The 16,802-nt window shown below is 44.5% G+C and overlaps 1 protein-coding gene across 1 annotated transcript in view; it reads right to left on the reverse strand.

The window, feature by feature from the left end:
• Positions 1–16,802, reverse strand: part of Galnt17 (polypeptide N-acetylgalactosaminyltransferase 17) — a gene marked incomplete in the record, with an annotated part of 518,181 nt that overhangs the window by 212,048 nt on the left and 289,331 nt on the right. Inside the window, 1 exon segment of the mRNA XM_008851109.3 lies at positions 5,033–5,207. Within this exon segment, the coding sequence (XP_008849331.1) occupies positions 5,033–5,207 (175 nt within the window).

Here is a 16,802-nt window from a genome sequence, read left to right on the forward strand (position 1 = left end):
TTACTTTTGGTCTTTTTGAGACAGGGTCTCCCTGTAGCCCCAGCTGACCTGGAACTCGCTATGTAGACCAGGCTGGCCTTGAACTCATAGAGATCTGCCTGCCTCTGCCTCCCAAGTGTTGGGATTAAAGGCATGTACCACCACACCCGGCCCTGTTTTGTTTTATTTTAAGAAAGGCACTCATGTAGCCCAGGATGGCCTCAAAATTACTATGTGGACAAGGATGATCTTGAATTTATGATCTTCCTGACTCTATCTCCTAAGGGCTGGGATTACAGATGTGCATCACCATGCCTGATTTATGCAGTGCTGGGATGGAGTCCAGGTCTTCACACATGCTAGGTGAGCACTCTACCAACTGAGCCACATCCCTAGCTCAATTTTGTTTTTATCTTAATACTGTTGTGTTGAATTGCCCAGGGTGGCCTTAAACTCCCTGTGAGGCCCAGGCTAGCCTGGAACTACCAGTCCTCCTAGCCTCTACCTCCTGAGTGCTGGGATTGCAGGTGTGCATCACCATACCCATTCATGGGATGCTGAGGCTGGAACCTGGGGCTTTGTGTATGCTAGGCAAGCTCTACCAACTGAGCCACATCCCTAGACCTCTGTGTGTGTATTCAAGTGTGCAGTGTGTCCCTGATGCCTTCACCCATGAAGAAATCATCGCAGTGACGCCTGTATGGGCAGGAATAGCCTAGAGAGAAAATTCAGAATGCGGAGTCCTTTACCCAGAAAGTGCCAAGCTCCCCTTGACTTCTTTCTGTTTTTTAAAGATTTATTTTTATTTATACTTATATGTATGTATGTGTTTGTGTTTATGTACACATGAGTACAAGGTCCATGGAGGTCAGAAGAGGGCATCCAATCCCCTGGAGCTGGAGTTACAGATGGTCATTAGCTACCATGTGGGTACTGGGAACAGAGCCTAGGTTCTCTGCAAATGCAGCATGTGTTCTTAACTGTTGAACCTTATCTCTAGCTGCAAGTCACTCTTTTTAATATCAATACTTCTCATCTGTTGGTTTTTGGATTTGCTTTTGCTTTTCTACTGAGACTAAATTTCCTCTCCACAAATGGGTCACTTCCATTCTGGAGGGTCTGTTTTTTGTTTTGTTTATTTTTTTGTTTTTTTTATTATTTTTATTTTATGTGTATAAATGAGTGTATCGTTTGCCTGTGTGTAAGTGCATTTGTGTCATGAAATGTTGGAGGAGGTTAGAAGAAGTCGGATCCCTTGGAACTGGAGTTATGGACAGTTGTTAGCTGTCATGTGGGTTCTGGGAATCGAACCCGGGTCCTCTGCGAGTGCAGTCAGTGCTTTTAACCGCTGAGCCATCTCTCCAGCCCCGAGGGCCTGGTTTTAATGAGCAATTTTGCTAGCTTGTGTATGTGTGACTATTTCCGTTGTTTTAATTGATTATTTAATTAATTTCTTTAAAAGAATCTAATTGAATTGGTTCTCAACGGAAGGCCTGGAACTAATTAAACACAAAGCTGGGCAAATCTGGCTTCCAACAGCCCCCACCCCCCCAACCCCCAAGGCTGCAGCCAGCATGAATCCCAGAACTGGCCTCAGATTCAAGGTGTAGCTGGCTGGCTCAGGAGAGAGCAGATGGTCAGGCTGCCATGTGTCTGTAAGGCTGAACAGGGAGGAATCCCTTTCCACATCTGAGAAGCCAAAGATGGCTCTCATAAACCGAGACATTAATCTCGCAGCCTGGACCAGAGCACAGACTTTGGAAAAGAGTCAAGTGGAAAATCCCATTTCTTTGCACTATTGGAAGAATGATGAAAGCTCGCAGCTGCCACAATCTCTTTTCATTTGCAGCTATTGAATTACCTGTTGGCTCAGCTCATCTTTCTATTTAAAATAAGCAATAAAATATACCCTGGGCCATTGACTTCCTTCAATACTCTGCATGTATGGAAAAGATGGAAGCCAGAAGAGAACCCAGTGTTCCTGGCTTCTAGAACTTTCTCCAAGTCTTCACTGGAGAGATTCTCTTCTAGGGAGTCCCTTGGCCACTGGCAGAAAGCAAAGCCACCAGGAGGCTCAGCTCCAATGTCACCTGTCCCAAGAAAGGGATTCCCCCAGGAAGAAGGCTTAAGTCTTTCACTCTTTCAAAAAATATTTTTTTAATTGTGCCTCTGTGTGTGTGTGTGTTTGTGTGTATGGTATTTGTATGTATCTGCTCATGTGTGCGCACACATGTATGTAGAAGCCAGAGGTCAATGTCAGGTGACTTCCTCAATTCCTCTCCATTTTATGTTTTTAAAAGATTTATTTTTATTTGTGTATGTGTGTGTGTGTGTGTGTGTGTGTGTGTGTGTGTGTGCTATGTGCATCCAGTGCCCATGGCAGTCAGAAGAGGGTGTCAGATCCTCTGGAGATAGAGTTGCAGGTGCTGAGAACTGAACTCAGGTCCTCCACAAGAACAGCAAGTTCTCTCAACCACTAAGCCAGCTCTCCAGCCCCTCAGCTTTTTTTTTTTATCACAGGGTCTCTCACTGAACCCGGAGCTAGGCTAGAAGTGAGCAAGCCTCAGGGACCCCCTCCATTTCTGCCCCCAACAGCGCTGGAGTTACAGGCTTGTGCACAACTGTGCCTGTTTTTCTTTAAGTTGGGTGCCAAGGTCAGACCTCAAGTCCTCACACTTACATAGCAAGCACTTTACCAACTGAGCCGTCTCCCCAACCCTGTAGGATGCTTCTACAGCTCAGGGTTGTTCTCACTCTATGACTTCTTACCTCCTGCTCCCAGCTCCACCCTAAGGGGTACATGTGCCCTGCCTGGAAACTGATCCTCTCTTGCCCAGTGAATCTCCAATGAATATAGGGCTTAGACTGCTTTGCCAAGAGGATGCATACACAAGTGATAATGTTACAGCTGAGAAGGAATTAGAAGTCATCCCAAGTGTGAATTGAAGGTCCCAGAGAAAAGTCACACCTGTGCCAGTGTCAAAGATTCTGTACACACCTGATCACCTGATTAGAAAGTCTGTGATTGTGGAGAGTTGGAATGTTGCAGGTCCAGGGTCAAATGATTATGGTCTACCTTCAGCCCTCTTTCTGGCCAAATCGACCAAAGGATGAATTCAGAGAGCCACTGTTTCTATATGTGCACACACATATATCCATACATACACAGAGACAGACAGTGCACACATGTGCACACACACAGACAATACACATGTACCCATATACACATGCACACATACATGAATTTTCACACATACATGCACCTGTACACACATGCACACACATGCACACACACCTCACATATCTGCACACACATATACATACAGTGCTTGAATACAAACATGCACCTGCATAGGCAGACATACACACATGTACCTGTACATAACCACCCACACACCTGCACACATATACATACATGCACCTGTACACACGAGCATACACATAAGCACCTGCACACAAACATAGATACATGCACCCGTAAACACATGCATACAGACACATGCACCTGCAAAACACACATGCACCTATACACACCCATCCCTACATATCTGCACACATACACACAGACACACTCTCCTGTTACACAACCACATGCACCCACATGTACACAGGCATAAGATGCTGTCATCACATATAAATAAACACTGTAAAGTACCAGATTCTGCACTTCTCAGAAGCTGATCTGGTAGAAGTGGAGAGTAGAGCCATGGTTCCCTAAGGCTGGGAGAGGGAGGAGAGTGCGGCTAACAGGTACAGAAACAACAAGAAGCTCACACTCCTGTGCCCAGCACAGCAGAGTAACCACAGTCAAGGACAACTCATTGTATATGTTACAATAATCAGGAGAGGACTTTGAATGTCAACAACACAGACTAATGGTACATGTTTGAGGTGGAAGATCAGCTAAAGATGAATTTGACTGAAGACCATTGTATGTGTGTGTGGAAATGGCACACTGCACCCTATAAATATACACAATTACTATGCGGCAGTTGAAAAGACTCTTCTCACTCATTAATCTACACAGAGCTCAGGTTATTATACTTCTGAGCTGACTTCAAGTTGGTTAGGGAAGAATAACTATTTGACTTTTATTTTCATTTGTTTATATTTGTTGTTATTTTTAAAATTCAGTTAATTTTAAGTTTAAATTTTAATATTTAATTTTAATTTATTTTAATTTTACAAATTAATTTAATTTACAACCAATTTTTAATAACTTGTTGATTATTGTTTAATTTTTTATAATCTGTGTGTATGTTTGTATGTGCATGTGAGTGCAGTACCTATACAGGTCAAAAGGGGGCACTGGATCTGCTGGAGCTGTAGTTTCATGTGGTTGTGAGCTGCCCAAGCTAGGTGCTAGGAACTGAACTTGGGTTCTCTGCCAGAGCAGCAAGTGCTCTTAACCACTGAACCATCTCTCCAGGCCCTATTAGTTGTTATTGTTATTATAGAGGAAAAAAAAAATCTTTTTTGAGACAGGGTCTTGTATTTCCCAGGCCTGGCCTTGAACTCACTATCACAGTGACTATAATGGTTAATACTGGTTGTCAACTGGATCTAGAGTCACTTAGGAGACACACTTATGGCCATATCTGTGAGGGAGTTTCTAGGTTGGGTTAACTGAGGAGGGAAGACCCACCCTGAATGTGGGCAGCACCATCCCATGGGCTGGGGTCCTGGACTGAATAAAAAGGAGAAAGTGAGCTGAGCACCAGCATTCATTTCTCTCTGCTTCCTGACTGTGGATGCCATGTGATCAGCTGCCTCACACTCCTGCCACCATGCCTTCCCACCATGATGCACTGTGCCCTCAAATTGTGAGCCACAATAAACCCGTCCTTCCTTAAGTTGCTTTTGTCAGGCATTTTGTCACAGCAACAAGAAAAGCAACTAATTATCTGATGATAATAACAGAGACTGAAATAGGTAGTGGCCAGTGGTCTTCCCTTTTCCATTCTCCCAGTGGCTCCAAAAGAAATAGGCAGAAAGTCCCACCTCCCAGATTCAGCCCTTCCCGAGCACCCCTGAGTTTTGACTCGTGACCTACCAGCCAGCAGTGAATTCCACATGGGCATCAAAGAAGCCAGTGACCTGGCCGGTGGCTGCTTTCCAGCCCTCAATGCGAGCTCGGATCAGGCCCTCTCTCTTTTGATTGCGAACCACCTTCACCAGCCCAGGGTAGCGTTTGTGGACATACTCCTCCAGGGGTGCCTTCAGCTCTTCTAGAAATGACAGAACACAGGAAATGTGTGAATACATCATCTCAAACCTACATCAAAACATGGTGATGAGCCTGCCATGGTGGTGCATGCCTTTAGTCCCAGCACTTGGGAGGCAGAGTCAGGTAGATCTCTGTGAGATGGGGGTCATTCTGGTCTACATAGCAAGCTCCAGGCCAGCTAGGGCTTCAGGGAGACCCTGCCTCAGCCACCCCCCCCAAAAAAAACCCAAAAAACTAACAATAATGATTTCTGTGGGAGACTGTCTTGATTGTTAATTGATGTGGGAAGACCCAGTCCACTGTGAACAGCACCATTCCCTAGGCAGGGGGTCCCAGGCTATGTAAGAGAGGACAGAGCCAGTTGAGTTGAGTATAAGCAGGGCAAGGACCCACAGGTTTATGCTCTCTTCTTGACTATGGATGTGGTGCTTGAGCTCCTGCCCTGATTTCCCTACAATAATGACTATGACATGGAATTGTAAGACAAACCTTTCCCTCCCCTGAGCTTCTTTTGGTCAGTGTTTCATCCCAGCAACAGAAATGAAATTATAGATCAGGGGCTGGAGGGAGCAGAGCCTCTGACTCCATGAAGCCCTGCCAGCATTGAAGCTGGAGTCAGACCTTGGACTCAGGTTCTACAGCCCCACGTATTACTCTAGTGATCTTGCACAAGTCAGCCAATTACCATCTTTCTCATCCACTGAGAAGGTGACTCTCAGTCTTCAGGGTTAGTATGAGAAGCAAATGAATCAATATCAAGAGAATGTCCCAAATTATTCTAGCAAAATGTAACAGGTCAAGATGGATAATTAACTTAGTATTGATATTTTAAATTATTGTTATTATTATCATTATTATGCATGCATGCACATGTATGTGCCATGGAGTGTGTGTGTAGGTCAAGAGGACAATTTGCAGGAGTCAATTCGCTTCTTCCACCCAAGTGAGTTCTGGGGATCAAACTCAGGTTATCATACTTGGCAACAAGCACCTTTACCCGATGAGCATCTTGCTGGCCCCTGAAAATTATTTTTATTTCTATTTTTTTTCTTCCACATGCATCTGAGAGGCCTGAATGGGGATTTCAGAGGAGGTTAGAGAGCATAAAGACACCATGCCAGTAGTGACAAAAATGATAACCATGTGTGCTAGATAGCTTTGGTGTCAACTTGACACACCTGGGTTGAGGGAGCCTCAGTTGGAGAATTGCCTCTATTGGACTGGCCTGTGGCCATGTCTGAAGGGCATCTTCTTGATGAGTGATGTGGGAGGGCCCAGCCCACTGTGGGTGGTGCCACCCCTGGGCAGGTGGGCCTATGTAGCATAAGAAAGCAGGCTGAGCAGGGGCCAGGGGAGCAAGCCAGTAAGCAGCCTTTCTCCATGGCCTGTGCTCCAGCTCCTGCCTCCAGGTTCCTGCCCTGAGTTCCCACCTTGGGCTCCCTGATGAACTGTGACCTGGGAGATGTAAGCTGAATAAACCCTTTCCTCCCCAAGTTGGTATTGGTCAGAGTATTTTGTCACAGCAGTGAAGAACAAACTAGGACACTGTGCTACAGAGAAGGTAACTATTTGTACTGGGAACGTTCAGGGAGAAGGTTAGCTGAAGGTTTGGTGGTGGAGGGTGTGCTCTCCCATTCCACAACATACTCACGTAGAAAAATATAGAATCAGAGGGCTGGGGATCTCTTTCAAATGGCAAAAAAACTACAAGACTACCAGAAAACAGTTAATAAAATGGCCAATGACATTCGTAGGTAGGAAAAAGAGTGGAACATCAACGCTCGCTAGAGTTAGCAGCAGGGGCACAAACTCAGAAGGGCAGAGTTTCTGAGCGAACGGGGCTGTACTGATTACTTTCCTGCTGCTGTGCTAACACATCATTGTAAGCTTTGGGAGGACAGAGAAAGAACAAAGCTTAGGTAAGATACCAGAGGCAGACCTCCAGTAGACTGAACAGAGGATTTGTTCAGTGAAGGTGACACAGCTTCTCTGCAGACAAGCAGGCTGTGCAAAAGTGGGGGGGTTAAAGTGAATTTTATATTACCAGAAACAAAGAAGGCAGAGGGGTATCCTTGGTCCTTTTCCTGGAGTTGTAGAGCAAAGAAGCTGTTTAGCTTGAATGTGGCTAGTTGAATACCTAGCTGATAACCCAGGCACAAGGACAGCAGAGAGACATCCTGGCAAGAGGAATAGGTTGTCCAGCCTACTGCATCTGTGGCATTCCACCAGGCCCCAGATAGGGATGTGACTAACTATTAACAGTGGAGCTAGGGTGAGACATTTGTCTCAGGGAACTTCTGGTTTCTATCAACCATGACCAGAAGCATGAAGACTGAGTTTGATCCACAGAATGCATGTAAGAAAAATCCAGGTATGGTGGTATGTGCTTGCAATCTCAGCCCTGGGGAGGTGGAGCAGGTGGATCCCTAGGGCTCTCTGGCCTGCTAGCCTAGTTGAAGCCATGAGTTCCAGGTCACTGAGAGACCCTGTCTTCAAATACAAGGTGGACATGCCTGAGTAATGATACCTGAAGCTGACATCTGGCCTCCACACAAATGTGAATACACATACACACACACACACACACACACACACACACACACACACACACACACACACACACACACACACACACACACACAGAAGAAAGGGCTGGAGATGTAGCTCAGTGGTACAGCCCTTGCCCAACATATTCAAGACCATAAACTTAATCCCCAGCACCAGAAGAAAAGAACAACACTTTATATGAGTTTTTTTTTCTTTTTTCTTTTTTTTTTTTTGTCTCATGAACAAACTCAGAGAAGAAAACAAAAACCTATTTCTTCCAAGATAAATGTTTACCTTCCAGTGTTAGAGGAAATTCAATACCAAATTGGCCAGGTGCCATTTGGGAATCCTTGTGCTGCTGAAGGTTTTGATAAACAGTATTTTGGGAAGTTGAGAAGGGGGAAGTAAATACCGCCCAAGATCAGAATGTATCAGCATGGGAGTGTTGTCTGCACCTTAGCAATAAAAGCAACACCTGTTATCCAGGCTTAGGGAGTGAAAACTGGAAATAATAGGTACAAACAATGGGGGCTGAAGAGATGGCTCAGCGGTTAAGAACACTGACTGTTCTTGCAGAAGACCAGGGTTCAAGTCCCAGCACCCACATGACAGCTAACAACTGTCTGTAACTCCAGTTCCAGGGGATCCAACAGCCTCTCTGTTCTCTGCAGGCATTGCACGACACAGGTGCACTTACATACACGCAGGTAATACACTCATACACACAAAATAAAAATAATAAATGTTAAAAAAGAGTTACAAACAATGAAAACTAAGGGGGAAATATTATTTCAGAAATCTAGCTGGAGTCCTCACTCTCAGCAGCATGATGGGACACACAGTTCATAGTCTCTTGTCTCAAAGTCCTGCTGGGGAACAACAGCTAATGCAGGAGGCTTGCCTCTACCTACATCCAAAACAAACACGAGAAACTTTGGATCACACAGACATGGGCCTGAAAGTAGCCACTGGATCAAAGGTTGAACCAAGATGTTCACTGTAGATAACCTCACACCTCTACCCTCATATAGAAAGTCTCTAGGCAAAGGAAAATTGAATGCTCTGCTCTCCCAAGGTGTGGATACATGCAAAAAATGGTCTAAGCTCACAGGAATGTTTCTAGAATTTTAAGTTGCATTGCAACCACTGGTATGTCCAAGGTATGGTCTGAGAACTTATATCTCTTCGTGTGCGTGCATGTGTACAGGTGCTGCCTACCTTGTTTAAGGTATCTCACTGGCTGGAAACTCATTAAGTAGGCTGGACTGGCTGTACAGCCAGCACCACGGATCCACTTGTCTCCAAGACCAGGGTTCAAGTCCCAGCACCCACATGACAGCTAACAACTGTCTGTAACTCCAGTTCCAGGGGATCCAACAGCCTCTCTGTTCTCTGCAGGCATTGCACGACACAGGTGCACTTACATACACGCAGGTAATACACTCATACACACAAAATAAAAATAATAAATGTTAAAAAAGAGTTACAAACAATGAAAACTAAGGGGGAAATATTATTTCAGAAATCTAGCTGGAGTCCTCACTCTCAGCAGCATGATGGGACACACAGTTCATAGTCTCTTGTCTCAAAGTCCTGCTGGGGAACAACAGCTAATGCAGGAGGCTTGCCTCTACCTACATCCAAAACAAACACGAGAAACTTTGGATCACACAGACATGGGCCTGAAAGTAGCCACTGGACCAAAGGTTGAACCAAGATGTTCACTGTAGATAACCTCACACCTCTACCCTCATATAGAAAGTCTCTAGGCAAAGGAAAATTGAATGCTCTGCTCTCCCAAGGTGTGGATACATGCAAAAAATGGTCTAAGCTCACAGGAATGTTTCTAGAATTTTAAGTTGCATTGCAACCACTGGTATGTCCAAGGTATGGTCTGAGAACTTATATCTCTTCGTGTGCGTGCATGTGTACAGGTGCTGCCTACCTTGTTTAAGGTATCTCACTGGCTGGAAACTCATTAAGTAGGCTGGACTGGCTGTACAGCCAGCACCACGGATCCACTTGTCTCCACCTCCCCAGCATTGGGCAGGTATACGCCATCACACCCAGCTTTATTTATATGAGTTCTGAGGTTTGAATTCAGGTTCTCATGCTTGTGAGGCATCTCAAAAATTTAATTTTTAAAATTGGTGTATGTGTGTGCGTGTGCATGTGTATGTGTACTCACACACACATGTGCACACATGCATGAGGTCAGTCCCTCAACCCTATGCTGTCCCGGCTTCTGTTCACTTTCCCTCTATTTCTGTTATTATTCCAGTCATCTCCATATACAAGGCAGCTCCATGGAATAACCCCATTTACCCAAAACCACAAAAAACCCTTTTTTCTCTGTACATAATACCTCAGTGCTGTAGTTGGAATGGAAGTCTCCCCGCAGGGTCATGTGTTAGAGCACTGGCTCCCCAGAAGGTGGCGCTGTTTTGGGAGGCTGTGGAACCTTTTGGACATGGGGCTCTAGCTGGAGGTTGTAGGATCTAGGGCTGGGCTGTGAGGATTACAGAAAAGGCCCCCTGTCAGTGGCTCACTCTGCTTCCTGAGCCACCAAGACATGAGCAAGCAGAGCCTTGAGTTCCTGCAGCTGATGGAGTTGGTCTATCTGCTGTGCCTTCCCCACTATGATAGACTGTAACCCCTTAAACCATGAGCCAAAATAAATCTTTCTTCCCTTAAGTTGATTCTTTCAAGTATTTTGTCACAGCAATGAGCAAAGTAACTGATACCTTATGAAAAAGTTCAATTTATAAATTATGCACAGATTAACAAGAATAACAAATAGAATAATTTAAAAATATAGTGGGAGCTGAGCATGTGGTTCAGTGGGTAGGGAGCTTGCCTAGCATGCACGACACCCTGTGTTCCATCTCCAACATGTCCTAAATCAAACATGTTGATACATACACCTGTACTTCTAGCACTTAGGGGCTGGAAGTAGGAAGATTAGGAGTTGAAGGCCATCCTTGGCTACACAGCAAGTTGGAAACCAGCCTGGGCTACATAAGATCAAGCCTCAAAAATAAAACAAAAATCTCTCTCTCTCTCTCTCTCTCTCTCTCTCTCTCTCTCTCCCCACACACACATGTAGGATAGATTAGATAGATGATAGATTAGATGGATGGATGGATGGATAGATAATAGATAACAGATTGACAGATTCATGGAAATTAGCACTTATTAAATAAAGTAGTGGTTATTTAAATACAAATGCATTAGTGCTGCCGTAGTCAATCTCATAACAGAAATAGCTGATGGGTAGGTGGAGTATACAGCCAGGAAATGCTGGGCAAAGGGTAATTTCTCTCCTAGGAGGGCTAGAGGAAGTCCACAGGAGAAGTCAACACACTACTCATAATGGTACATAATTTAAAACCTACGAGGGACTGAAGAGATGGCTCAGCAGTTAAGAGCACTGACTGCTCTTACAGAGAACTGGAGTTCGGTTCCCAGCTCCCACATGGCAGCTCACAACCACCATGGCAAGATCCACACCCTCATCTGATCTTCTTGGGCACTGAACTCACTGGCACATACTCACTCACGGCCACACACATTCCCATAAATAAATAAGCCTTTAAAATGTACAGATGGCGAGGCTGGAAAGATGGCTCAGTGGTTAAGAACACTGGTTGTTCTTACAGAAGACCCGGGTTCAAATCCCAGCACCCACATGGCAGCTAACAACTGTCTATAATTCCAGTCCCAGTGTATCTGACAGCCTCTTCTGACCTCCGTGGGCATTGCATGACACAGGTGCACTTACCTACATGCAGGCAATACATGCATACACATAAAAAAATAATAAATTAAATTAAATTAAAATGTACAGATGGCTTCCCAATCAAATTGGCTAGTTAGAAGGGAACAAATGATACCACATGCTGGCAAGGATTGGAGAAAGGGGAATGCTCATTCACTGCTGGTGGGATTGCAAGCTTGTGCAACCTCTATGGAAAATGGTGTGGTGAACTCTTAAAAAACTAAAAATGAACCTACCATATGACCCGGTTATACCACTCCTTGGCATATACCCAAAGAACTCATCCTCTTGTAGAGACACTTGTACAACCATGTTTGTTGCTGCTCTTTTTACAATAGCTAAGAGATGGAAGCAACCTAAGTGTCCCTCAATTAATGAGTGTGTTAACAAAAATATGGTATATTTACACAATGGAGTTCTAGTCAGCAGTAAAGAAAAATGAAATAATGAAATTTGCAGTTAAATGGAAGGATCTAGAAACTGTTATACTAAGTGAAGTAACACAGACTCAAAAACAAATGAGGTATGTTCTCTTTCATATGTGGATCCTAGCACCAAATCCTTTTAAATTCCAGGTCCTTTTAATAAGATGATGCTATACAGCAGTCCCTTCTGCATGAAATAACTACCATCATCATGACTTCAGTTGTGCCTGATCACTAAACATTGTCACAATTGGGCTTGTTGATGGTTGTGCTCGTTCATTAAAGGAGGGCCAAGCAGGGTCATTGGATCCTCACCAGAGTATCCAGCCACTCTTCCCAGCCAGCTTTATATTTGGCCCTAATCACACATGGTCTCCAGGATTTGGGGAGGGCTAAAGTATACAATCTGGGGAAGGCTAGGAAGAGAAGGCATGACCCATGCTGGGTAAAAGCTTTCCAGTGTGCACACCCTCAGGTTGTACACACACCAGCAACCCCTCAGTTATCTTGAAGCTTTTGAGCGTGAACTGACACTGATTCTAACCACTCCAACAACAAGCAAAGTACCTGAAAGCAAATCCTGAATCCATCAGTCTTGGGTCCAGCCGTGGCAGACATAGGAAAAATGAGGAGGAACCCAATAGAGGGATCCTTTTGGAAGCCCTTGTCAAGAAATTCCAATGGACTCTCATATGAACATTTGAATTTTTTTTTAAAAAAAGTACAGATGGTTTGTTTCTGAAAATTTTGGTTTAATTTTTTTGCTCTATCATTGACTACAGGTAACTAAAACTGTAGAAACAAAATGCAGGTATGGGGCCCAGGACTACTATACATAAAATATATAATACATAAAATAAAAGTACCACAATTCTATCAATGATGCCATCAGTATGTTCCCTCCTCAACTGCCATTCCTCTCCCTGCCAGCAGCTGCTGAGGTACAGAGCCTGCTGCTTGCTGGAAAACGGTGCGGTGAACTCTTAAAATGCAGGCTGTGGCATCTGGGGACAAGGGAACAGTACATATGGCATGTTCCAATTACAAAACAGAGCACAGTGGTTGCCTCCAAGCCAGGTGTCCTCAGAGCCCAAGTCATCTGGGAACCTGTGGAAATGCAAGTTTCCTGGCTCCTCTTGAGGTCCCTTGAATGCAGCCAGCCCCAGTAGGCCTGCCAGCCCTGAGGACTCTTGTGCCAACCCAGAACATCTCAAAAGAACACATACCAAAAATTTACCCTTTGGAACATCTTAGAATGTTCAATTCAGTAATATTAAGTACTTTCACAGTATTCATGACTACTCTCTAGCTCTGGAATGTCCCATCATCCCACATGGAAACCCTGGACCCCTTGGTCTCCTCCCATTTCTCCCTGTCCTAGCCCTGGTGGCCACTGATATGCTTTCTGTCTGTATGAACTTGCCTATTATAGATAGTTCATAAAATTGAAATCACACGATACATGGCCTTTTGTGTCTGCAAGCCTTAGTCACTTTTTAAAATACTTCCTAGTTATTTATTTATTTATTTATTATTTTTTGAGACATGTAGCTCTGAGTAGCTCTGAGTGACCTGGAATTCAGTATGTAGACCAGGCTGGCCTCGAATTCACAGAGATCTACCTGCCTCTGCCTCTTAAGTGCTGGGAATAAAGGTGTACACCATCATACCTGGATTTTTAACACTTTTAAAATAGTTTATTTTATTTATCATTACTGTGTGTATCGCTGTTGATTGGGGGTATGTGAACATGTGCCACAGCATGTGTATGGAAGTCAGAGGGCAATTTGTAGTCAGTTCTCTGTACCTTTCTGTAGGCTCTAGGGCCCAAACTCAGGCTGCTAGGGTCTGCTTTTACCAGCTGAGCCATCTTGTCTATCCCTTGGTCAAGCCAGCCTAGTCTACAAAAAAGAGTTCTTTTTATTATTTTTAAATTATGTGTATGTGTGTATATCTGTGTGTATATGTGCATGTGTATGCAGGAGTCCTCAGAGAGAGGTGTCAGATCCCCTGGAGCTGGAGTTATAGTGAGTCACAGTGGGTGCTGGGAACTCAGGTTCTCTACAAGAGCAACAAATGCTCTTAACCATTGAGCCATCTTTCCAGCACCCCTTTGGTCACTCAGAAATTATTATTCCGTGTGCGTTTGTGTGTGTGTGTGTGTGTGTGTGTGTGTGTGTGTGTGTGTGTTAGGATGTACACATGCCACCTCACATGTGGGTGTCAGAGGACAACCTTTGGGAGTTAGTTTTCTTTCCACCTTGCTGAGGCAGGGTGTCTCTTTCCACCTCTTGAGGCAGCTGTGCTGCATACTCATAGCTTGTTGGCCTGTGTTCCAGACAATTCTCCTGTCTCTGCTTCCCATATTGCCCTAGGTGTGCTGGGATTACAGATGTGCACCACTGCATGTGGCTCTTTACATGGGTTCTAGGTAAACATGGGTTTTCAGGCTTGTTCAGCAAGCACTTTTACCCACTTTTACCCATCTCACCAATCTCTTGATCATTTTTAGGGTAAGGAGGAAACTCTGTGTGTGTCTGTGTGCCTGTGTATGTGTGTATGTGTGTATGTGTGTGTGTGTGTGTGTGTGTGTGTGTGTGTGTGTGAATGAATTTATACCCCTAGATTTCAATGAAGGACTGAACTCATCTTTTGATAACACATTACTTGAACATTTGGACATTTGATAAGCTTTGACTGCAAAATGTGCTGACATGTTTGAATCCTTTGCCCCAGTTGGTCATGCTGTTTGGGAGGCTGCAAAGCCTTTAGGAGACGGAGCATCTCCAGCAGACACAAAGCCATAGGGGTGAGGTTTATGGGTTACAGCTCTGCCCCAGTTCCAGACCAGCCTCTCTACTTCCTGGTGGGTGGCTTATAAGCATGAAACAGTTTCACATGAATTTTCCATTTGTGGCATCATTTTATTGTTGAAAAAGTTTCAGATTTTGGAGCATTTTGAATATTGGAGTTTTGAATTACAGATGCTCAACCTGTATCAAGATGAAACAGAACAGGACAGAAGAGGTGACTCCGCACTTGAGAGCACTGGTTGCTCTTGTAGAGGACCCGGGTTTGGATTCCAGCACCCACCCAACAGTTCACAACCATTTTTAACTACAGCTCTAGGGGATCCAATGCCCTCTTCTGACTTCCAGAGGCATTGCACACACACTGTGCACATACTTACATGCAAACACACACATACACACAAAATAAAATAAATATTTTTTAAGATGAAGTAGAAAATTCGGTTCTGACTATAAGACAAAATAAATCCTTCCTCCCTTAAGTTGTTTCTGTCAGATATTCTGTCATGGATTGGTGAATAGAAACAATAGCTATCTCTCCTATGCCTTGGGTTCTAACCTGTTCTAAACACATTCTTTTGCTGTGATAAAACACTCTGATGAAAAGCAACTTAGGGGAGTAAAGGGTTTATTTGGCTTATACTTCTAGATCACAGTCCATTGCTAAGGGGAGTCAGGGCAGAACTCAAGCATGAACTTGAAGCAGAAACCATGGAGGAGGAGGATACTTGTTGGCTCAGTCATAGGCTCATGCTCAGCTAGCTTTCTCATACAGCCAAGCACCACCTGCCCAGGGAATGGTGTTGCCCACAGTGGGATGGACCCTCCTTGTGCTGGATAACTTTAGTGTCAACTTGACACACCTGGGTTGAGGGAGCCTCAACTGGGCAATTGCCTCCATTGAACTGGCCTGTGGCCATGTCTGTGAGGCATCTTTTTGATTGTTGTGTGATGTGGGAGAGCCCAGCCCACTGTGGGTGGTGCCACCCCTGGGCAGGTGGGCCTATGTTGCATAAGAAAGCAGGCTGAGCAGGGGCCAGGGAAGCAAGTAGCATTCCTCCATGGTCTGTGCTCCAGCTTCTGCCTCCAGGTTCCTGCTCTGAGTTCCTACCTTTGGCGCCCGGATGAACTGTGACCCAGGATATGTAAGCTAAATAAACCCTTTCCTCCCCAAGTTGGTATTGGTCAGAGTGTTTTGTCACAGCAATGGAGAAACAAACTAGGACATTCGTGTATCAATTAACAATCAAGACACTCCCCCACAGACATGCCCACAGGCCAGTTTAAACAGGGAAATGCCATCCCTCAACTGAGACTCCCTTCTCAGGTGAGTTAGGTCATGTCAAGTTGACAGTAAAAGCTATCTAGGATAGCATATGTCAGTTTAATCCCGTGGTTGACCCTTGCTCCTGGCCTGCTTTTCATATCCTCATGAGTCACCAAAAGCTAGACCTCCCCAGGAACATTTTATAAGACACTCAGATAAGATTCTCATCCCAATGGACAATGGGCATGTATGTCCATACCTGTAACCCCATCAACCTGAAGGTGAAGGCAGGAGGACCAGGAGTTCAAGGTCATCCTCCGCTACATGAGACCCTGTCTCAAAACCAAAACAAAATTCCTCTAGGCTGGATGAGGAGACTGAAGCCTCCCCTGGAGAAAGGATTCCATCCTGGTATCTTACCTAGCACTGGGTTTCAGCTGCATCCCCAGGGAGGGTTTCCAGCCCACTGAGGTTAGGGTTTAATGACACTTGGCTCAGGAAACCTGGTTTTTAACATATTTTTATCATAGACATTAATCAGTATGCTCTGCATTCCCAAAGCATCCTTTTTTCCCCCTAAGATATTTTTGCATTTTATGTATGTGTAAATCAGCTATGAAAAACAGCCTAAAAACTCCTCGATTTCCAGGTGTGTCTGAAAAGATTTTTATGCCTAAAATAATCATCTCACTAAATATATAAAATGCAGTGCACCAAGACCAATGTAGTGCTGATCTTTATTGACTACCTGATTGGGTCTATTGAGGCA

This window comes from Nannospalax galili, unplaced genomic scaffold (genome assembly GCF_000622305.1).
Source record: "Nannospalax galili isolate Female #2095 unplaced genomic scaffold, S.galili_v1.0 scaffold444, whole genome shotgun sequence".
Taxonomy (NCBI): Eukaryota; Metazoa; Chordata; class Mammalia; order Rodentia; family Spalacidae; genus Nannospalax; species Nannospalax galili.